This window comes from Crocodylus porosus, unplaced genomic scaffold (genome assembly GCF_001723895.1).
Source record: "Crocodylus porosus isolate Cpor-Errol unplaced genomic scaffold, CroPor_comp1, whole genome shotgun sequence".
NCBI classification, from domain to species: Eukaryota; Metazoa; Chordata; order Crocodylia; family Crocodylidae; genus Crocodylus; species Crocodylus porosus.
Window position 1 is genome coordinate 181,408,664 of NW_017728906.1, and position 24,799 is coordinate 181,433,462.

The 24,799-nt window shown below is 42.0% G+C and overlaps 1 protein-coding gene across 3 annotated transcripts in view; it reads right to left on the reverse strand.

Moving 5' to 3' along the window:
• The window catches only part of CNTN5 (contactin 5), a 983,906-nt gene that overhangs the window by 445,176 nt on the left and 513,931 nt on the right, over positions 1 to 24,799 (reverse strand). For all 3 annotated transcript variants that reach the window (XM_019530289.1, XM_019530290.1, XM_019530292.1), the window contains exons 5-6: positions 20,978 to 21,101; positions 14,159 to 14,334 (exon numbers count right to left, since the gene is read on the reverse strand). In XM_019530289.1, coding sequence (XP_019385834.1) covers positions 14,159 to 14,334; positions 20,978 to 21,101 — 300 coding nt within the window. The remainder of the gene's footprint in view (positions 1 to 14,158; positions 14,335 to 20,977; positions 21,102 to 24,799) is intronic.

Genomic DNA, 24,799 nt, shown 5'->3' on the forward strand with positions numbered 1-24,799 from the left:
GCTCCAGTCCGTATCTCCTGACTCCACGCCGTTAATCCCACCTGTCCATGCCAATAGCCACCACCCGGCCAACCCACCGTGACTGCGATCCTGAGCTTGGCTTTCCAGCTCTGCCGGGTTCATCGCGATAGATGTCTGGTCCCACCTCCTGAGGTACCTCCTCTTGGCTGTCCTCACGATATGTCTTCTCGGGGCTCTGCCTCCCGTGCACCCTGCCTAATACCAACCATTCTGTTGTTCATCAGGGTCGATGTACTGACCCTCCCTGGCGCTCAGTCCCTTAGGGGCTGCAGTAGTTGGTCACTGGTGATATCTATGCCAAGTGTCTCCTGCAGCTCCCTTTTCCTCCTGGCTTACTCGGCATCTGATTCTGCCCAGGCTTTGGCCCCCCTTGCCACATCATTTCCTCCCTGGGTCCAGTACCTGTTGTTCACCATCCCCGTCAGAGCGCCGTCCCTGTCATTCCTGCCCATGTCCCAGTCGCTGCTGCCATGCGCTGTCCACACTGGGTCTGTAAATGACCCCTGGGAAGCTTACTGGCCTGACATCTCCACCACGCTCCACTTCCATGGGAGCCACCAGGTTCCCATGTTGGGAGCCTCTAAGTGCCCAGGCTCTTCTGAGCCAGCCAAGGATGTTGTTGCTGCAGCTGCTGCTGTGGCTGTGGCTGCTTCTGCTTCCATTTCCACTCCTCCTCCTCCTGCTTCCCTCACCTTCTTTCCTGCTGGATCTTTTATCCTGGTGCCAGGTTTTTGCCCAGCCAATCACCCCTGGAACGCTTTTATAAAGCGTGCCCAGGCAGATGTGGGAGCTGGTTCCAGCTCCTCCTGGCTCCACCATGGGTTTTTCCTTTGATTTTTACCCACAGCAGCTCCGGCCACCGTGGTTTTGCTCCCACCATGCTCCATCACCAGGGCAGTGTCCTGCCATCTCTCTGCTGACCTGGCTAAGTTTTCTTTACAACATGCCAATAAACTCTGCTGAGACTTAGAAATGGAATTTATGGTTGTAACACTGTACTAATATAGCCGCACTGCTTCCAGTTTGGGACAAGTATTCACAGTGAGCAGCATTTCTCAGAATAATGGTGAAAAGTTGCAGTTCCACCTTGCTTAGACATACTTCCATTCACCTCATTCTAAGATGTACTTATTAATCCCCATCTTCTCAAAATAGTTTAATACTTTCCCATGTGGCAACATATTAAATACATCACTGAAATCCAGACAGATTGTATCTTTTCTGTTTCCTTCATTTGTAGGATCAGTTTTTTATCAAGGAAAATACCAGACTGGCACTCCTGGAAGCATTCCTTCCAGGTGACATAAGAAAAAAAAAAAAGATGCAAAAGTGCAAACCAAAGGATATTGCATGCATCTTTAAATGACTGCAATAAATACATTTAGATTTACCTAAATTGCTGCTCTCTATTAATTCCTTTTTTGACCACAACACATAAAATGCACTGTGTGAAGTATGCTGTCAGAATTAAGTATTGAGCAGGGCACAAGCAAATTTACTCAAAATACTTTGTTGACATCAAAACTTATGTAGTAATAAATGCATCTGACAGGACTAATACATCTCATTTTTGTTTCAATATTTTGAAGTAAGCAGAACATTTGTAGTATCTGATAGATATAAGAATCAATGAGGATGAAATTTTATCTATGGATGATATAGTGTCAATGACATAATAAATTATATATCTTTGATATATTCTACAATATCATATTCCTTCAATAGTAGGCAGCTGGATGTGCTGAGGAAATATGCTGCACCCCCTTGTTGGGTGTTACAAATTAATCTGATTCTCCTCTGGAAGAAAAGTTGTCTAACATCTCTCTTAACGATGTTGTTGGGCCAATAAAATATATTAACAACACATTCTGCTCCTCACATATTGCCTGACTCATCATGGTGATAACAAATTACAGCTTTCCTCTTATGGAACAGAGGAACTCTGGAAGTTTACCTTAGGGATGTCTCTGAAGTGCTATGCTTACTAATATTTTGCATGGAGTACTGTGTACTTATGCATCTCCTATCAGCAAGGACTGTGTCTAAAAGCACACTTTATTCCTTTTCTCTCATGCTATGATGTCTGGTCCAAAGGTTCTACAACTGAAACAAAAATGTAGACAAGAATTGAGGGGAGAGGGATAACACCATACAGGCAAGTTAATGCACTATTATGTTTAGTGAACACTTTTTAATATTCAATTTGAATTTGATTTTGCTATTCATTTTTCACAAAAGAGCATTCAGATTAAACTATTTAATGATTTCATATTCACTGGAATGACAGTGAAGCAGATATGAGTCTACAGTTGGTGTTCTAAAATACCTGCCTGATTATAGAAGAATGGAATAATATTCTGATTAATGAAGCAAATGCTATAAACTATACTAAATTTCCTATTTATGTACCTTCTACAGCAAGGTCAGTGTTTTCACCTTCAAAAGGGCTATATTTGCTGGATCTGACTGCATAGTCATAGAGGGCAGCAGTATGAAATGAATTAATTAACACCTTCCTCTCTTCTTAGCGAGGACCCTCTGATGTCCCTCATGGGGAAGAACAGGAGAGGGTCTCTCCCTGCTAATGCAGAACAAAGGCAAGGTGAGTGAGCCTTATACTTTGTGAAGTCAATATGGAATGAGAAAAACTGAAATCTAAGGGGTCCTTGAGACAGTTTTAAGTTGCAGCAAGGGAAGTTTAGGTTTGATTTCAGGACAAGCTCTCACACTAGGAGATAGTTAAGCACTGGAGCAGGTTACCCAGGGAGGTTGTGGAATCTCCATCATTGAAGGGTTTTAAGTCCCAGGTAGACAAAGCCCTGGCTGGAATGATGTAGTTGGGGCTGGTCCTGCTTTGAGCAAGGGGTTGGACTAGATAACCTCCTGAGGTCCCTTCCAACCCTCATGTTGTATGATTTTGTTTTGGGAGTAAAGGCATACAAAAAGTATGTCCATCCTATTGGAACACTCCTTGCTAATGTACCTGATAACAACATTTAGGACCATGAGCACATTTCCAAAACAGTCCTCTTGTGGCATGCTCTCTCTCTCTTGCTGTAGTTTAGGGGAAGTGTTGGGAAACTGAAAAAGCAGTTTTCTGTAAATACATATATTACAGAATATATATATATGGGGGTGGGAGGGGAAAGGAGTGAGAGGAATTATCCTACCCTTGTGCAATTAACTGTATCTATGTAGACTTTTTTGCTAGGTATGTATATTTGTAAATGTATCTTAGAATCACTGGGCAAAAAATATTCCATGTGCTCTGTATTGTAAAATTCCTTAGTAGCTCTTACTCTTATTCATAGAGCCAATAACATATGCTGAACACTGCTGTAGAGAAAAGTGATACATAACCCAAAGTGTATTGCAAGACTATCAGAGAAGTTTCGCAAAAGGAAACTGTAGCTAATTGCTTTCTGATTTCTTTCCCCACTTCAGCTTATATTCGTGTTGCTAAATCTTTCATTGCAATTAATATTTTATAGTAATGCAGCACAGGTTTGTGTAGCTTAGAGGGAAATGTGTGCATCATAATGTGATTAAGCATTTTTTATGCTGTAAATCTGGGAATTAACTCAACATATCAGGTTTTTCGCACCTAGGTGGATGGAAGAAATCATCTGTTTAAAAATTAATTTTTATTAAGAAGCAATGGAAGAAACCTACTTGAATGCCCAAGGCTATGCATTTCCAGTGTGCACAACAGTAAGCAAGAAAATGTGGCTCTTTAAACTCAACTCTTAGGAGGTGGTGAACTCTCTAACAAGCTGTCACAAGTGTACCATGATTAAATGTGCAGTAAGCAGGCTGTCTCCCAATAAACTATTGATTTATTTGTCCATATCATTGCTGACTTCTTATTCTGTATGTCAGTGGACAGTTACTGTGTTCATCAATTGAAAAAGGACCTATGAATTATAGCTAATCAATACTTTTTTTCTGTAGACTAAATGAGAAAATAGATTAAAAAAAAGAAATACAAAAAAGCAATGACAATCAGCAGAGTAAAATTGCACTCAGGAGCTGAGTCAATGGCTTAGAAAAAGGTTTTACTCTTCCTCTCCTTTTTTCTTTTTTGAGCTAGGTAGTAAATACTACAGATAAGATCCTTGCCTTACAGATAAGATATGCTTGCAAACAGCTGAATAATCTATGAAAGAGAAAAAAAAAAGCAATTTTGTTTTATGTCTTTACAGAGGAAATGAATTGGGTGTGTGACAAAGGTCAGAAAAAAAGTGCATCCTTTGTTATAAGAAAAGTGCAGAATACTATTCTAAAGCAGAGGGGCTATATAACCCCGGGCAAGGACACGCAGTTCTAGTGCAACAAAAATGGGCAGAATTCAGTTAATTTGAAAACTGAATTTGTCTTTTATCAGTTTCCCAACAGGTTCTGGAAATGTAAAAGATAGACTTATGTGAACTGATGTACAAGTAACAAAAGGAGCCAGGCAAACAAAGTACTGTGGTGAAAATTATTGTTACAGATTAAAATCCCCATTTAAGTAACACACATTATAGAGACTACAGAGAATCAGACTAGTACTATAAATCCTGTTTTAATGGAATAGGCTTAGTGTGTAAAGGTAAATCGTAAAACTTTTACAGATTCTTATCAAGTAAACCCCATCTCCCAAAGGGCTTTTGTAGATAAATTCTTATAACTAGAAATTGTTCATCAAAGTTTAGATTTATACTCACAACAGCTATCGTAGCTGCAGAATGTATCATTATTTCATTGCTTTGGCTACCCGGAGGTGTCTTCCTGTTGTAAACAAAATTTTATGCTACACAAAAAAGCACAAAACCAAATCAGACTCGGTTCTACCTCTCTGAGTTGAAGAAACTCAACTTAATTCAGAATTTGTAAAGATGTGCTGGGACAAAAATAGTTTTCGAATGAGTTAGCCACATCCAGCAGAGCTAACTTCATTAAGCTTAATGATTGTCCAAGGGAATTTGATAATTATTCTTCAATAGTCTGAAATTGTAATGAACTGATTAGAAGTTTGGAAGGTAAATGGCATATCTTGAGCATGAGCATTTCATTTACATCAATGGGCACAGAGGACTATAAACTGCATTTGCAAGTAAGATAAAGTGATGATTTTATTTTGTTTGTTTGTTTTATGACAACTTATTACACCGCACCATCTGAACTAACTTTGTTTTTAACTAATATGTTTAATTTACTTTCTTTTAGGGCTTATACACATTATCTTTCCTTTTCCTTCTTCACTGTTTTCTTTATAACACTCTCTTAAAATTTGCCGATTAATTGCATTTCCATATAAATTCTTTAAATTATTTTAGCATTTTATTTGGCAAAATATTCATCTCCTTTATTCCTAATATGGCTTGAAATTACTTAGCTATTTTGTTCACTTTCTTAAAATCAGCATCAATAAGGATGCCTGCACAGTCTTTGGCATGGTCTTTCTTAGGTACTATATTTACTACAGCAAAACAATAAGAAAAATAGAAAAAATATTTTTTTTTGTTCAGGTCCTTCATAAATATTTGTTTTCACATTTTAAAGGTCCATGTAGACATTTATCTTTCCCAGACTTTCTCTTTCCAAACAAACTATATTAAAATAACCATTGATACAACAAAAAGCTATATATCTGTCTTTTTGACTATATCTAAGAATACACAAAACTTTATGAACTAATTTTCAACACAAGGAAGTGCACACATACACACATGCAACCACTTGACCACTACAAATCTGAAGACACTGTATAAGCATTTAGGAGTCCTGTCTTTGGCTTCTGAAAGGACTATGTTTTAATCAGATGCATACACAAACAGGTGACATAGCATGGGAAGCTATAATTGTAATAACTCTTTAATGCTGACCTAAAAATAACTATAGCAACTTGGTACATTACTTAGTGATTCAGAATCGGCAGTATCTCCAGAGCTTCTACAATGTATGAGTCCTTCGTTTTTGTTAATTTCAACAATGTTTTTATAGGTTTATTATAGCATATGCTTTTTCTTCTGCACTGCTGCTTGAAAGACCTCTTTGAAATGTCTTTTCTGCTTCTTCAAGCTGTACACCAATTCTCTATTTAATTGAAAGAGCAAATCTAGTTATCTACAAACTGCAAAGATTTAATTAATTGCCAAAGTGATGCAGACTATGTACCTCAAGCAATTCAATGACCTTATTTTTTAAATCTCCCTGTAATCTGTGATCCATTTCTGGGTTTCTGGAGCTCATGCTGTAGGCAAATAAGGGCCTTGTTACATGGTAAATTTAGGCAGCTTCTGGAGCCCTAAACCCCTGGACTGGCACATTAACATCTTTTAAGTGGTTTAAAGCATTTGTTATTCCATTTAAAGTACCCCAGTCCAGGGTAGGATTATCTCCAATCTGCCTGATTTTGTTCTTGTTCCATTACCATATGGCCACTTACCACAGTTACTCTGCCCAAGCTAAAGTTCTCCAGTAATCCATGATACAATGGGTGATCATAGCTAGGCATGGTGCCTCTGTTCCACTGCTTGTGCGAGGCACAGCAAGTGAGCTCCAGGGCTGTGACACTCACCCCATCCTGACCCATCCTTCTCCACATAAGTGCAGGGAGCCAGGGATGCCTTTCCTGGTCACATCACAACCATGGTCTACCAGGAAGCAGCAAGCAGAAGGTGGAATTCCTCACCCCTCCACCTCCTGCTTGCTGGTGCCCAGGAGACCTGGGCAGCCTGTGGCTGGGCAGCATAGGTGAAGGGAGAAAAATAATTTAGGAGGGCTGAGCATGCATGTGCCACCCCCACCCCCTGCAGGAAAGGAAAGTCTGTGGGGGAAGGGCTAGAGTGGGAGAGTGGGAAGTGGGGCTGGGACTGGGCAGGGATTGGGAGGGAGCAGAGCAGAGCTGGGATCAGGGCTGGGGCCTGCTGCACCCATGCAGCTGCCCCTTCCACTGTGCCCAGGGTCATTGCAAGGCATTGGCAGGCCCTGTGAATTGCTGCCTCCCGGCCCCAAACTAGCCCCAGCCCTGCACTGCCCAGGGGGGCCCGGAGCTGGGGGCCAGAGTGGGGCCAGCTTCAGCTGCACTGATGGGCTGGAGCCCCTGGCATCCTCGTGCCTGCCCTGAGATGTCCTTGAGAAGAGCTCAGTGCATCTTGGCAGCTTTTCCAGACGTGCGGCACAAGGGAATCAAAGTGGGGACACATGCACCCCTGATTTTTGCACAGGGCAAGGGCAGGCTGCAGCTGTGGGCTGGGTTCACCCTCTGCTCTGTGCCTCTATGCCTCACTGCCATTGCTTGGCTCCCTGGCACTGTGCCCCTGGATGAGCCCCCAGGCTCCGATTGCCCCATGACCTGACCCGGCCAATTCACTGCAGCATCCAGGGGTGTGGACAGATGGCTGCTACTGCTGCGCAAACCCTGGGGAGCAAAGAGAGGGAAATTTCCCCTCCTTGGCTCCCTAGCACCACACCCCGGATGAGCCGTTAGGCTCTGATTGTTGGATAGCAAGGCACATGGCACCATGCTGCATCACTTTCAAAGCACCGGCAGCAGTGAGATGCAGAGACAAGAAGCAGAGGCTGAGGTCGGCTTGCAGCTGCGGCCCACCCTTGCCCCTTGCAAATAGTGGGGGAGCCATGAGCCCCATGAATGGCGTCCTGGCCAGGCCAGGTCATGGAACAATCTCCACAGTGAAGGAGGGAGTGATGCAGGGGTGAATGATTCACCCTTTTCCTACCCCTCCTTCTCCTGAACTGTGGGGGTTTCGATCTGCCCGCTCCTCAAGCCCAAGCAGTCATAAAGAAAGACTGAAAAAAACCTTACCTACCTGTGGCTGGGCTGGCTGCAATCGTGCAGGGTATCTTAGTGTGCCTGTTCCTCCCCCCTGCTGCAGCAACCTGTAGCAGAACTGCCCTACAGTCTTACCTGGTGCTCTGCATTTGGGGAGGCAGAGCCTGCTTAGCTCACTCCTTTTACCACCTATGCTAGGCAGGGTGTCCATGGCTCCCTCTACTTGTGGGAGAAGTGGGAGGGAGAGGATTGCTCCCCCATATTGCTGCTCTCTGGGAGACCTAGGCTTTAACAAGGTCTAATAAGGGCCTAAGAAAAAGAGTACCATTATACAAACTCTGTGTCTCATTGCCTCAACTGCCTTTCAATCTATTATGGCCTAATGTAATTGTTGGGCATCACCTCATTACCTAGAAGTTAGAACTTTTCCTGACAAAATTGCTTTAAATGCTTTGTTGCCTGTCTTTAAAACATTACAGAGTGACATGATCTCTTTTATAAAGAGCTACCACAACTAGACTTAACTAGACTTAACTTAGTCTAGGGACATAAACTTTTGTAGAACAGTGATCTATATCATGGTTTCTGGTTTGAGACATGACAATAGAACAGAGATTGCCTCTGCTATAACTTGGAACAAGCCACTTGCAGCAACAGAAAATATATTTCAGCCTTTCAACTAATGCTGTGTGAAATTTCACCGGCTGTTTTGTTTCAAAGCTGTTTCAATGCATTTTGAGTTCAAAACAATGAAATTGAAATGAAACAAAAGGCTTTGAAACAGCTTTGAAACAAAACAAGGGCACTCAAAATGTTTTAAAAGTTTTGAAACTTTTTGAGTTTCAAAGCAGGGCTTACTTGGCTTCTGAGCTGGTCCCAGGTGTCAGCAACAGCCTCCTGTCATCCGGCACACAGATCCAGGGGCTCATACCTCTAGGAGGGCTTTGGGGCTGTGCTGGACTCCTCCCCAGCATCAGCAGCTGTGCTCTTGCACCCCTGTATGGTAGGAGACAGTGTGGCTTGGCCCCAGCCTCCAGGTATCCATTGCCTCTACCACAGCACGTTGCTCCTGTTGCCCAGTTCAGCGTGATGCAGCACAGAGCTGTATGCTTTTTGGTAGCTCTGGGCTGTCACCCATGGCTGGTGCCACTCCTGGGCACCACCAACTACACCAGCCTGAGTCCTGCATTCATGAGCCCTGCTCGCCGCTTCTGTACATGCAGGACCCGGGCCTCTGTGGCCGGTGGTTCCTGTGAGTGGAACACAGCCCTGAGTGTTGGGCTGTCACCCAGATCTGCACACTACTTGCAGGGACCACCAGCCACACTGGTCTGGGTCCTGCGTGCATCAGCCTTGTGCACCACTTCTGTGCACACAGGACCTGGGCCGGTGTGGCCCACGAGTGGTACGCAGCCCCAGGTGACAGTCTAGAGCTGCCCAAAAGAACACAGACTGTGCTGCACCATGCTGAGCCAGGCAGCAGCACTATGCTGTAGCAGAGGTGGTGGATACCTGGAGGCTGGGGCTGATCAGCACTGCTTCCCACCATGCAGGGTGCCAAAAGCACAGCTGCTGATGCTGGTAAGCTGCAGAGGGGTTCCAGCTGGACAGGGGCTGCCACAGCTGGGATTGGAATGCATGGGGTGGCTGTAGCTGGGTGTGGGCTGCATAGGGGGGCTGCAGCTGGGTGGGGAGGTGAGCAAGGGGCACTGGTCTCAGGTGGGACAAGGAACCTGAGCCTTGTCTCATCAGGGCACAGATCCATGGGTTCACACCTGCAGGAGGGCCATCAGGCTGTGCCGCACTACTCCCGGGGGTGCGAGCCCCCGGATCTGCACCAGGTGAGAGGAGGCTCAGGTTGTGGCAGCAGCAATCTTCTCCGGTGCTGGGCAAAGCCCACGTCTGGCACTGGTCCCAGGTGGGACAACCAGCCTGAGCCTCCTCTCTTCAGGGCACAGATCTGGGGGCTCACACCCCAAGGAGGGTTGCTGGGCTGTGCTGGACTCCTCTCAGGGTGAGAGCCCCCAGAGCTGCACCAGATGACAGGAGGCTCAGGCTGCTGCCTGGGCACAGCCCACACTCAGTGCCAGGGAAAACTAATGTTGTTGCCAGGCCTAGGTGGCAGCAGCAGCCTCCTGTCATCTGGTGTGCAGATCCAGGGGATCTCACCCTGGGAGGAGTCTGGCACAGCCCTGCAGCCCTCCCAGGGGTGTGAGCCCCCAGATCTGCATGCTGGATGACAGGAGGCTGCCTCTGCCAGCAAGTGTCAAGACTTTTGTTTTGATCACTTTGCGGTTCTGAAGTTTCCCAGAAATCTCTGCACCTGTCTCCTTGAATCTTGGCAGACTTCATGCCCCCAGAAGGGGCTACCATCCCTGCAATTTTCATCCAAATCAGGCTAGAAATGACAACGTTTTAGGTATTTTCATGATTCCTCATTATGGGCAAAACATTGAAACTCGTCAAAACAAAGAAACTTTTATGATGAAACGAAATGGGACTTTGCTTCAAAATGAAACAACAAAACAAAACACTGTCCCTTCAAAATGGTAAAACAGATGTTAAAACAAAACAATGGTGTTTTGCACAGCCCTACTTTCAACCATTTTAGACACAGGAGGTTCAGATATGGGGAAACCATTTGGGTGGAAGGAAGCAGCAATATAGCACTGGTAGCAATATAGATGATGATGACATTATTAAGGGCTCTAATTCTAACACTAGCATAAAGATATATGTGAATGAATGAAAGTTCTTAAATAATATCTATAAATAAAAGGGAAATTGACATGATGTGTAATGTTGAGATGCTATGAGAACTTGTTTAAAGATTTAAAGATTAAAATACTCGCAACATTTTGTATAATAATTAAAGCTATTCTTTAAGCTGTAGTGGGAAAAACATAAAAAAAAGGCACTGGAGAAGCACGCTTAAGATGTAACTTTTTAGGCACCTCAGGTTTCCTAATGGAAACTACTCATTATCATTAGCTCTAGTGGAACTATCAAGCATCACCATAACTACAACTGCACACTGTAATTTGCCTATAAGTCCAGGAAGAAATTACTCAAACTTTTAAACAACTGCTGCAAGGAAAACCAGCTGAATTTTCTGGATCAAAATCAACTTAATGCCCCAGAAAGCAGGGTGTTCTGATTTATATATGAACTATCAATTTAGCAAGGTTGACATAGAAAGATGTTTTGAAGCTGAAAACAGCATGAGAAGACTTTATTCTTGAGTCATTTTGTGTTTAATTTACTGACAGAAATTTGTGAGAATCTAAACTTTTGATAGATTGCTATGAGCTTACAGATTTAAAACTCAGCAGGATGTGAGAGAATTCAAAGGTGTCACATTATCAATTCAAAGCTCTCATCAGCATGGTAATAAGTTAATATAGTATAGTGACACCATTTTATATAGCGAATTGCTGCATGTCAAAGAATCACTGCATTATGGGAGAATATTTTTCATTCTGAGTTATGCTTTAAATGTGAAAGTATTCCAGATTGCATTTTGCAATAAGTGAAGAACTATGTTTACATTAAATGGTATCTTATTGACTGTACACAAGTGTGCTTGGGTCCTGACCTGAGAGGCTTTACACTAGACATAGATAAATAGAAATAGATAAATAGAAACACATATATGCATGTATAAATATATATACATATTAGTGTGTGTATAATTGGTTATATATGTCACAAACATCAAATTTTGTAAGGTGTCATTCAGATTTCTTGTGCTTGTTATACTAATATGATACATGTGGTGATTTGCATTCGTAAATACAGGTAGCATATTAACCTCATGGTAGTTACTGCACAGTAGCCCATGTGTAGACATGGACCAAGAGCAAATTTGCTCCTGTCAGCTCAGGCATCAGGGAGCAGGAGAACAATTTGATCTCCTGGGAGCTGCTGTCACCGGGGCAGGCTCCAATCGAGGAACCCAGATGGGACAATGTCCCTCTACCTACAACCACTGCCTACATCCACACTGAGATAAAAACCAGTCTTTGTTTGCATTCAACTTCTCTTTTTTTCTTCCCCCTCCTCCAGCAGCAGGCAGCTCCCAGCCCCGGCTCCATGATTGGAGCCAGGGCTGGGACATTGTGCCCTGCCCCTGGGAGGTTCCTGCTACCAGGGCAGACTCTGATCACAGAGCCTGGCCAGGACAGTATCCTCCTGTGCTGGCAGGCAGCTTCTAGCCCTAGCCTACTTCAAACTAATAGCATGTATAGACATACCCAGAGATTTCCCTGCTTCAGCTGTAAGGGGGACAGTGGAGATGAGGCTTGCAGGGACAAGGAGTTATCCCAGGGAAAATCATGGTCTGTTTTTTGGGACAAGCACTGGCACATTGGGAAGAAACTTGGTATCCTGTGGATGGGTTTTTGACAATACATGCATTGTCACCACCAAAACTCAAACCCACAGCCACTGCCTACACCCACACTAAGATTACTATCAACCTTTGTTTGCATCCCATTTCTCTCTTTTCCTTCTCTTCTTATGTCCATCCATCCATCTCTATGGTTTTAGAGATTTGAAAAGAAAAAAATCAAAATAAAATGCTCTAATGAGGTATATTATAGATCCTTAGCACTTTGCAATCATAGACACCAAAGTCTCACTTGCTTTCTACAGCTATCAGCCCTATTTCTGAGTCGTTTGTCTCTTTGTGCAATTGGGGTCAGTTGATCACTCCCTTAGTCATTCTCATGAAAGAGGCTGTGATTCAGAGCTCTGAAACAATCCAACTTCACCAGCTGTAATCTTTTATAGTTAAGAACGCATTTTATAATAGTTTTGTAATATACTAGGGAAGCCAGGACAATACATTACCAGAGCTGACTTTAGGACTGAATTACAGTAACACTTCCTGACAAGGATCATTATAATGTTGTTTTTTTAAGTTTAATTACAGTGCTATGCAATTTGTAAAATATATATGTTACTGGAGTCTTTTACATATCAATATGGACTGCAATGGTGACACAAATAGTGGCAAACTACTGGTAAAAATAGACTCCTTCCTATTCCAGAGACACATTGGATAGTTCCATCACCTTATTAATAACTTCAGTAATAGCATTTGCAGCTATGAAGTAAAATCAATGGGTAGCAAAACCTCATGTCCAAGGGGACTGTCTAATTGCCAGCAGGAGCTAAAAACTTGGGAAAGAATTATTTGTATATCCTCTACTTTAAAAAATAAATAAATCACTGCATAATAGGCCATGCAATAATATGATATGCTACAGAATAGAAGTGTGCAATAAGGATAAGACATTGCTGGAGGCATGACACTTGATTTACTAAAATAATGTGTCAGTTCCTAAATGGCACCTCTAGTTTTCCAGAGGTATGTTAAATGCTTGAATATTGCCTTAACCATCCACATACTTTAATTTTCCATATTTCTGTCTTTGTCACTATATATAAAATTGCAGAAAGCCCATAATTTAAAATTATTTCTAATGTTGTGCCATTTAATTTTTAATTTCTATGTCATCCAGGGATAATTTAATTTATTGCCATTTTTGATGGCCATATAATTCATGTTCTATACTGATTGTACATGCAAGTGCAACCATAATGTACACATGCAATTACAGCCACTGACTCAAATAATCTATCACTGCATTATATACACATGCACATGTTCAAATACTGTGATAAATTGATTTATGTGTCCATTAGAAAATGGGCCCAACATTAAAAATATGCTGGGAGAATGCACAAATTGATAATTAAATGGTATATCTTTTGGAAACTTTCCAAACAAAGTGCTTTCTGCAACTTTCCTCTGATTATTCTCACTCCAAAAAGTTAAACAGAAAGCAGCTATTTAAACAAAGTAGCTTATGACTGATTCTACCATTTTAGCCTGGCATAATATAGGTTTTTAAATATTGGTTTGTATGTTTTTTCTTTTTTCTAGGACAGGTGTGAGCACCCTGTGATTTGTGGGTTGGATCCAGCTTTCAGAACCATTCAGTTCAGCTCATGACCATGGGATTTTGGCAGCATTTTGTGGAAGAAGGCTTTGGCAGCAGTCTCTTTCTCCTGCTACCGCAGGGAAAAGGATCAGCTGTGCCACCAAAGGCAAAAGTGGCAGAAGTGGGCACTCTCCATGCAGGAAAAAGTAGCATGATGGATATTTTCCCTGTGCCACTGCAAGGAAAACTGGCAGCAGTCACTGGGTTTTAAGACCATCACACCTTCGACCCAAACTGAGTCAATCCAACTCGCAATCTAAAAAGGTTGTGGACTGCTGCTTTATGGCATTTATGGAACCTTATTAAGTTGTGTAATAGATTGATATATCCATGTTTGAATATTGTTACTCACATGCAAATTGAAGAAGGGCCTCTTTACTCAATATGGTGCCAAACATGTTGGTAGTTAGACACTGATACTGCCCAGAATCCTTAGCTTCACTGGGATTGCTGATGATCAAACTTCCTTCTATCAAACTGTAGCGGTAATCACTTTCAATATCGATTTCAGTTCCATTCCGTAACCATCTGGGGAGAAATAGGGAGTAACTAGTTTAGTATTTGACTGGAAGAGAAAGATGACATTTCTGATACAATGTAAATGATCAAAAGGGGTCCAGCTTATTATAAGCACTGCTGATAGCACTGTCTTTTTTTAAGGCTATACGGCACTTGCTGTTTAAATCTCTGTTTTCAGTTGCCTCTAACTTTGGAAAACTTTAATTGTTCAGGCTTGTATTTTCCACAAACTGAATAATTCTGGAGAATGTCAACTGAACTGGCTCAGATGTATGAAAACACACTGATAACCTTTTCTTGAAAAGCTGTTGTTACCTCATGCTTTGAAGCAGGAACGTCACCATTTGTCCAGAGGTGGCTTTTCTGTTAGAAATGTCCCTTTTATTGTTCCCATGAGCAGACACCTACATTTGGCCAAATTCTAAAGCCTTTGAAAACTTCACACATTCTTAAGAACCGTAAGAACTTCCATTTACTGGGTCGTCCCTAGGTGTCTACCTTGCTCAGTATCCTGTGTCGCAAGGGGCAGAGAATAGATGATGACAGGGAGAGTGAACTAGTTATGACCAGAGCTTTTTTCCACAGTTCCTCTCCTACTGGCAGACTTCAGCATTTGAGGTCTAGAAGTTCTAGGGCCTGGCCCTCAGTTCCCATGCTCAATAACTAAGGATGCACCTTTTCTCCAAGAATGTGTCCAATCCTTTTAAAAATCTGGTTCAACTGCCAGTTTCCACTACGTCTTTTGGCAATGAGCTCCACACTTTAATTACATGGTGTGTGAAAAAGAACTTCCCGTTGCTAGTTTTAAACTTACTACCTACTAGTTTCATTTTATGATCCATAGTTCTTGTATCATGAAAGACAGTAAATAAATAAGACCCTGTTTACTTCCTCTTTACCATTTAATACATTATAAATTCAAATCATGGCCCCCCTCAAGTATTTCTGTTCTAAACTAAACAAGCCTAGCCTCTTTGGTCTCTCCTCATATAGAAGCCCATCCATACCACTAATCATCCTTGCTGCCCTGCCCTTCTCCATACCTTCTCTAATTCTTCCATATCCTTTCTGAGGTGCAGGGACCAAAGCTGGGCACAGTATTCAAGGTGTGGATGCACCATGGATTTATAAAGGGACACGATAGTGTTTTCTTTACAATTCTCTTCTTAATAATCTCTAACATTCTTTTTTGCCTTTCTGATGGCTGCTCAGCACAGACCCCCAGGTTTCTTTCCTGTGTGGTAACAGCTGAGTTAGAGCCTATCATAGTGCGGGTATAGTTTGGGTTATTTTTGCCCAGGTAAATCACATTACACTTATCTACACTGAATTTCATCTGCTGTTTAGTTGTGCATTCGCACAATAGTGCCTGATCCTTCTATATTGTTGTTCCTCACAGTCCACCTTGGTCTTTACCACTTTGAATAATTTTGTGTCTTATGCAAATTTGGCCACCTCACTACTCACCCCTTCTGAGATCTGTATTAATATGCTAAACAGCACTTGTTCCAAAACAGAACCCTGGGGGACCCCTCTGTTTACTTTATTCATCCCAAAACTGGCCATTTATGTTCATTCTTTGATTTCTATCTTTGACCCAATTTCTAATCCCCAATCCAATGATTAACTAACTTCATTAAGAGCCTCTGGTGGGTGACTTTGTTAAATGCATTTTGGAAGTTCAGATATCCTGGGTGCCTGTACACATGCAGGGATGCTGTTCCCTGTAATTACAGCAAGTTGGAGTATACTCGACTAGTCATGCTAATTTGTGCATTGCAGCAGCCTCTGTGTCTTGTGTATTCAGTATCCCTGTGCTTCAAAATGGCTGCAGTGGCACTTTAACTAAAGCTCATCAAAGAGCTTTAGTTAAAGCACCCCTGCTACCATTTTGAAGCACAGGACACTGAATATCAAGAGTAAATTGGATGCTTCAAGAGTAAATTGGATGCTTATCTTGCTGGGATCCTATGACCCCAGCTGACTTCCTGCCCCTTTGGGCAGGGGGCTGGACTCGATGATCTCTCGAGGTCCCTTCCAGCCCTGATGTCTATGAAATCTATGAAATATGAGACACTGTGAGCTCTGGGAGCTGCTCTAATTAAAGTGCCTCACCCTCCACCTGCGGAGCATGTGAAGACACCCACTATGTCAAGTGGATCACCCTGATCCATCCTACTGACACCCTGAAAGAACTGTAATAGGTTGGTGAGGCATGATTTACCTTTGACTAAATCATGTTGATTCCTCCTCAGCAAGTCATGTTGTCCACATACTGAACAATTTTCTTTTTATTATTGTTTCTACTAGTTTTCCTGGAACAGAATACCTTCTGGACTCTGATTCACTGGCCTTAGCTCCCAGGGTCCCCTCTAGAGCCTTTTTTTAAATATGGGAGTCATATTGGCAAGGCTCCTGTCCCCTGGTACTATGGCTATTTTTAGTGATAGATTGCATACTATAGTTAGGAGTTCGGCCAATTTCCAATTTTTATGAGAGATTTGGGGCCACATGTATGAGGGTAGAGAGGAGATGCAGATAAGATGCTGTCAGGGGAAGAAACAGAAGGTATTGTCCAGACAAGGCATCTGGCATCTTGAGTAGAGATCAGTAGCAAAGCAAGACTATTACTGACTGGGAGACAGGAATGAGTAATCTGAGAGAAACTGAGATTGAAAGCCAAAGAAAATGTGAATATCTGGCAACAAGACCTGGAGCTATTAAAGAAAATGGAGGGAACCCAGATCCTGTAGATAGATTATTACTGAGATCAGATGAGAAACCATTGGGAGAGACTAGGAATAGCAAGTATAGTGAACTGGACTAAGAAGTTTAAGTGGAAACTGGGATAAAAGGCAATGGGTGGGATTAGGGCAAGGATAAATCACAAAGTTATCTGTAAAACCTTAATTCAGACACTTTATGTGCAGTATCGTGCAGCATTTACTTATATAGGATTCTGTCTCAGTGTCTGTAAAAAGTCCCTTTTTCATTTATTACAAAAGATGGGAGCTGTTGAACAGAGCCGAGGAAAGCTTGGAATTTCCATGTTGGAGGAACTGGCCACATTTTAAGATATGTTTGGTCCTAAATCAAGATAAACATTTACTATTTAGAAAATTAGAAATGTTTCACAGCATAGAAATATTGAAATAAGAGAAATGACTAAGCATTTACTTAGATTGAAAGGTTGCCTTTATGTGCTTTGGAGTAGGTAACGTTTGGTAATGGGAAAAATCTACTTGTTCGGTAGTATGGCAGATGGGAGCAGTTTTAATCAGATTCCAAACTATGCACTCACTCACCATCCAATTCCTCCTCATTGTCTACCATGCAACATCTAAATCTGCCTGTTTCATTTGGAAGTCATAGAACCATAGCAAAGTAGGACTGGAAGGGCTAGACTATCATACTGTCCCACTCCTGCTCTAGGCAGGATCATCCCTGACTAAACCAGCCCAGTCAAGTGTCTGTCAAACATGCTCTTAAAAATCTCCAGAGATGGATATTCCACATCTTCTCTAGGTTGTCTGTTCCAATGCTTGACCGCCCTCATAATCAGAAAGTTTTTCCTAATTTCCCACCTAAACTTCCTCTGCTGAAGACTGAGGCCTTTGTTCCTAAAGACACAGAGAAAAGTCTACCTCCAGCCCCTTTATATTTAATTTTTAGGTATTTGAAAACTGTTATCAAATCCCACTTCAGTCTTCTCTAGAATAAACAGTTAAGGTGTGGGGCCCAAAACTGGACACAGGACTTCAGATGAGGCCTCGGCATTGCTGAATAGAGCAGAAAAATGACTTCACTTGATTTGCAAAAGACACTCCTGTTAGTACAACTGACTATGCTGTTGGGGGATTTTTTGCCAACAGGAGTATAGTGTTGGCTCATACTCACTTTATAATCTATTGTAACCCCCAGTTCCTTCTTTCCAATACATTCATTCCTTAGCCTGTATTATTATTCCACCCAAAGTGCAGGATTTTGCATTTGTCCACTCAATGTACTGCTTGTATCCTGGCTGTGAGGTGCTTGATAGTGATCACTGTTCCTTCCCCCACCCCTCCAGTCAAGTTAGTTCTATTGTTCCCCTAGTGCCTATTGCACAGTCCATTTCCTTTAGTGCAATCTGCTGTTATCCTACAGACCAGTGGCAAAAATAAAAGGAGAGAGAGAGGAAGTCAAATTATGTATACAAAATGCAGGTGGAAGTTTTAGGCTAAGGGCTACTTAGAAAGAAATCACAGCCAGGAAAGTCCAAGTCATTTATTAAAAGCAGATGAAGGGAAGGCACATGTGGGGTGTGAAAGCAGATTCTCAACAGGAAATCTGTGCAAAGTAGTTAGGGGATGGACTTGAAGAGCTGAATGGGGGCTTCCTCTCTGCAGCATAACCTCCAGATTCCATATGTCTGTGTCAGAATCCCAATACTTTCCTGTTGGTCTCATCCTGTTTTTAACGATTTGATGGCAACAAGCCAGCTGTTTGACAATGTATAGAATCCATTATACCACACAGAGTAGTTGCAGAGGCCAAAAAAATACTGCTTCCACTTTCCAGGAACCTAACTCAGGCAACTTTTACTTGTTACCCAAGATGTAAAACTTGAAAACCCAGGATGCCCCATTGTCCCTGAAAGTGGCACTACCGCAGGAGTAATTTCTGGCTATCTTGCTATCTTAACTCTATCTTATTCCCATGAGCCACTGGTGCTGCCAACTATTTGAAAGACACCACAGATTTCTTAAAGAAACTGGGCTCCATTCACAAGCTTATAGAAAAAGCCATATCATCTACAATGGATGTCACATCTCTGTACACCAACATCCTCCATAAGGACAGATTACAAGCCATAAAGAAGATTATCACTGACAAGAAAGCTGCTTCTATTACCATTAAGCTCTCACACTTTGTCTTCACACACAACTATTTCAGGTTTGGGGACTCCCTATACCTACAAATGAATACCACTGCCATAGACAGATGTATGCCCTTCCCCATAATATACCAAAATATTTATTATGGTGCTTGTAGTTCATTTCTGTGTCAGCTCATCCCTCTGGTATACCTCCGGTATATCAATAACATCTTCATAATATGGACACATGGAAAGGAAGCTAGAGAAATTTCACCATGACTTTAACTACATTCACCCCTCCATCAAACTAATGCTGGAATATTCAACCCAGAAGATTTATTTCCTAGACATCACACTGAGGGTTTGCAATAGCCACATGCCATCCTCGCTGAGGCATCAGGCCTTCTAAGGGACCCAAATATCAGCTCTGCACTGATATCAATATAGGCCACATCATTCTGGGACCAAATAACAAGGAATACAACATCCGAAAGTCCATTCACCCACAACTCTACCAAAGTCATTGATGCCGTCACCTGCTTACAATCTGTTGTCTACGTCAGACAGAGAGGGTGATCTCTACATGCATCTGACATCAGCTGAAGAAAGATGCACAAGCTTGCGGCAGAACACTAACCTCCATGGACACAGCACCTCTGATGATGGAGTTCACAAAAGCTTGTTCTCTCATATATATTGCTTACTTAGTTGATAATGGTGCATATCTGCCCTGTTTTCTGACTCACCTTGGCAGCCATTCATTCATATTAAGCTGTCCAAATCAGTCATGCCAGACTAGAAACAGATGTTTTCTTTCTGCCACCACAACAATTTTTATGATAGCACAAAGCAAAAGCAAAAAGGCATCCATGTCCTTTGCTGCAGCATAAATGCCTTTCTTTGTGACTGCAGCAAAAGGTGGTAATAAGTTGTGTTGCTTGCATGCCCCGGGATGTCTGTAACTGGGGAACCCCACCCAGGCTTTCCCACTTACAGAGACATGACCTAGAGATTCTTGGCAATGGGTCTCTGTAAGCAGAAAACACATCACCCATTATTTTGCAGGATCAACAGGCAGGACAATAGGCAATATGTGTTTTACCTAGCAAACCAGATAATGTAAGCCAAACATCTTAGCCCACCTGATCCACTTCATTTGATGATGTCTATTCATATCCTATGTGGCATAACAAGCAGTGACAGTTCTTCTACTAGTCCTGAGGTGTTGGCATGGTTAAAGAAGGTCTGCATGCAAGTGTTGGTGCAAGGACTACAGAGAAAACAATTATGCAAGTTCCTATAAAAGTTAGGGCACTGAAAAGGGACAGAAACAAACTCGATTCAATTCCTGGCTCAGCCACAGATGTCCTGTTTAACCACGGTCAAGCTACTTAATACCTTTTTTCCAATCTTTAGAGTGGAAAAGTAACACCTGGTCTCACAGGGGTATTGTCAGAATAAAATCCATAAGTAACTTCGGAGCTGTGTGGGTATCAGGAAGTTTGGGGGCACAGGGAGTCTCCTTTATAGTGAGTGTCTCAATGGATGGATATACTATGTATGGTATGGGACTAGAATTCCTGCCCCATACCATACCACTCCTTTCCTACTTTTCCCACACATGCTATTACCTGCAAGGAATCCCAGTTGGTCTCAAACCCAGTGGACAGGGAAGCTCCTTGAAACTGTTAAGACCTCCTATTATTGTGTTCCCCATATGCTTTTGCTCAGAAGAGGAGTGTATCGATCAGACATTCTGAAAGCCTCAAAAAATTCTCAAGCTATATATTGTACCTGTATGTAGGAGCAGGATTTCCTCGTGCTTGACAATTCAGAGACACTTTCTTCTCCTCAGAATCAGTAGGAAAAATCAAATCATCAGGCTCTTGCATAAACACTGGCCCATAATCAACACTTTCTGTGGAAACAATAAGACCCATAGTTTCAGCATGCTTAGCAAATAGTATTTTATACAGGTTGTACATGACGTATCATTGTCCAGATTTTTTCCAGAGATTCTAAATAACATTCCTACAGATGCTGTTGATTTAAAAAATAAAAAGGGAATAAGGTAGGTTATCAGAGAAAGTTACTTGGATATTGTTTCCTTACAGACTTATTAAATTAGCTTATACAGGGTGTGTCTACACATTCATTAATGGGCCATAGTTACTGTACATTAAGTTTAGTACTTGTATAATCAAGTACTCAATCAATGCACAGTAACTGGTACTACTGTACATTAGTGCCAGCGTATGCCTTCTTAGTGATGCTACCGTACAGTAGCCTAATACTAATGTGTGGTAGCGTATTAGCACTGTTTTTGAGGTTATGCACTACTACACAATACTATTAGGCTACTGCGCATTTAGTACCTCATGAAGATTCACTCACAACAAACAATGTTAATGGTGGGGAAAAATAACATTGCTTTGTTCCTTTGAGCAGCATTATTTATTGGGAAATACAGAGCATAAGAGGAGAAATCACTGGCATCGATTCTGGATATCTTTCTCATGTGATGTTTTATTTTTGCTCTATATACTAGTAGCAGGAAAAAAGCATTCCAGAAATTCCTTTTTTGGCCCAGACACCATCATGCATCTTCCAGGAACCAATTATACCCGAAATATTGACCCTACTTGGTGAGACCAAGACAGAGAATAAATTCTCCTTATGCTTGTAACAGCTCCACTCAAACAAGCTGTAGTGCAAAACTAACACCAGCATATCATTCTTCTCAGAACTGAAGAATGATCTGTCAATAAGAAAAATAACTTGCCAGACTATTTATTACAGCATCAACTGGTGCCTCCTGTCAAAACAGTATACAGCTAAATAACAGAAATCTGAAATCTTGATTTTTCCTACGCACTGTATCTGAATTGGGCATATTTCTGTATTTATATATGTACACTCTGCACTGAGGAAAATTGGTAGTTATTGACTCTATGGACCAAAAAGTAGTTGTAAGTGTAATGAATCTGATCATATAAGTCCAAATAAGTACAATATTCGCACAGAGGTAGAAGAAACTAAAGGAAGTGGTGTTTGCATCAAAGTACTCCCTTCAGTGTCTCAGAGTTATCTCCTTAATTTGGCTGTCATTTAATTTACAGGATTGGTCTAAGCATTCCGAGGTAAACAGGCACATTTTCCCGTTATACATAATTAAGTATATGGGAACAGGGTTTTATCTGTCATAATTTTACAGTTTCATGTGTTCACCTAATGAAACTACTCCAAGGAGTATGTGGACAGAATGTTACATTAAGCTGTTTATATCAACCTAGTACATTTGTAGAAACACATGTAGGCAGTCAGCTCCCTATCACCCACCTACCAGGGCAGGCTGCCAAACCAGAAGTAAACCACCTCGTGATTAGCTTTGAGGAAGAACTCATTGAGGGATCTGTCATTGTTGCTGACATAAAAAAATTGCTTTACTGAATTATTTTCCTGAACTCACCCATTTCCACCTACAAACGGCCCCTGCGGGAGAACTATGTGACTTGAACTACATGAGACGCACAGAACTTCAGTCTGCACCATCTGGGCTTTTGCAGAATTCCAGGGAGCCTTGTTTTAAGTGGCTGAACTCCCAATGGTAGCTGGTCATAGAGCAGAGGAACGCTTCTCCAAACAGCAGAGATCGTTTGTATCTTTTCCGATAACGGCCATTTCCAGATCTGACATAGTGGATTTGAAACATACACACTTGCTCTTGCTATCATACAGTCCTTGGTATTGTAAATAAATAAACCCATAAAGACCTTTAAAAATCTGGGGAGGAGGGGGAGAGGAATCTAGGGTAAAAAAGAGGTCAGATGGTTCAGAGGAAAGAGAGAAAAGCATTACTACCTTACCAAATCAAAGGATAAAATGTTGGCTTATTCCCCAACATATTCCTGATGAATGACAACAATAATTTTAAAACTAAGAAGTTATTTTAAGAAAAGTGATCCAGGCATACAACAAAAGTAGCAATCCAATGCATCATAATTCCATAATGTTATTGTTTTCATTAGCTACCACAAACATCAGCTTAAGGAAAAATAAGGTTAATTTTCTGACAGCTGGTGTTGAAGGATGAATTTTAATCGGAAAAAGAATCTAATTCTATGCCTAATTCTAAGCTTTTTAAAATTCCCTATAATATCAATTGTGGCTCCTCAATTAATTGTAAATCTGTTAGTCATTTGTGAAAGAGGCAATGAAGAGATCCTGGGTATACAGCCTAGGAGTTGTTACTACCTTTCCCTGCTTATCTTGCTATATGTATCCAGAAAGTCAGGAAAAATTTTATGGGTGAGGGGTAAAGTATGGGAAATGGGTCTGCAGCTGAAATGTTTAAGGCCCCCTGGGATTATTTATTGGCTGACATTCCAAGACATTAATTTTTATCTTTTGTGTTTGAAATCCCTACATAGTGGGTGCATCTAAATGAGACATTAACAGTGGAGTTGCCTAATTAGCTCTGCAGTAAACGTATCAGGCTGCTTGCAGACATTAAAAAAAAGACATTTTACCAGAAGAAGCAGCACGTTACTTCAACCTGGCTCTGCAGTGCCTGTATAGATTGGGCACTTCAGCAGGGCTTTTTGGCATTTTTAGCTAATAATGCCCCCACTCCACATTCACAGGGTGGGGGCTGAAGCATGGGCAACTGGTGCCACTTTAGTCTGGGGGGCACATGCCCCCCCGCAGCAACCAGTCAATGACCAATTTCACTGACCGGGGGAGTCCCCTGCAGCCAATCTCACTGACCAGACCAATTTCACTCCTTGATCATAAAGGAACAGGCTCCCCAGCCCCCACCAGCAGGGAGCTCCAAGCAGCAGCTTCGTGGTCATAGGGGTCATAGGAGATAAGGATCTAGCACCACCCCAGCAACCACAGAGCTGGGAGATAAGGATCTCCTAGTCCCCACCCTTCCTAATCAAAATGGTGAAGTGAGGGCTGAGAGATAAGGTTCTCCCAGTCCCTGTCCTCCATATCACAATCTTGGAATGGTGGGCTTGGAGCTCCCTGATGCCAGGGCAGGTAGACATGGTCCCTGCCCCAGCTCCAGTGGCAGAACCCACTCTGGCAGCAGGCAGCTCCTGGGGACAGGGAGTAATCTCCTGCCCTCTGGTGACTAGATGACTGGAAGCAGATTTGTTTCTGGTCAGGTATCTGTGCAAGTGCTACTGCATAGTTAGTAATCACAAGTAAATTTGCTACTTGCATTTGCAGGTAGCAAATTTACTCATGATTAGCCAGATTTACTGTACAGTAAGCATGTGCACATGTAGACTGACATGATTACTGCATAGTATACTATGCTACTGTGCAGTAAAGCATCTCATGTAGATACACCCACTGAGGAGATTTTTACTCCATAGCACTGCACATATAGATGCTGACAGAGCTGGCTGGGGCATGAGTGTGCTTCAGTGTGGAGGATGCATTCAAGTGTAGTGCTCAACAATCTCAACAATATGCAAAACAAACAAACCAAAAAAAATGACATGTTCAGGAGCATCTATTGTTCATATTTGTCTTGGATTAAGTAACTTTTTCAGGAAGCAGTAAGTCAACACAGTGTATAAATCAACCCCAAATATTTTATTAAAA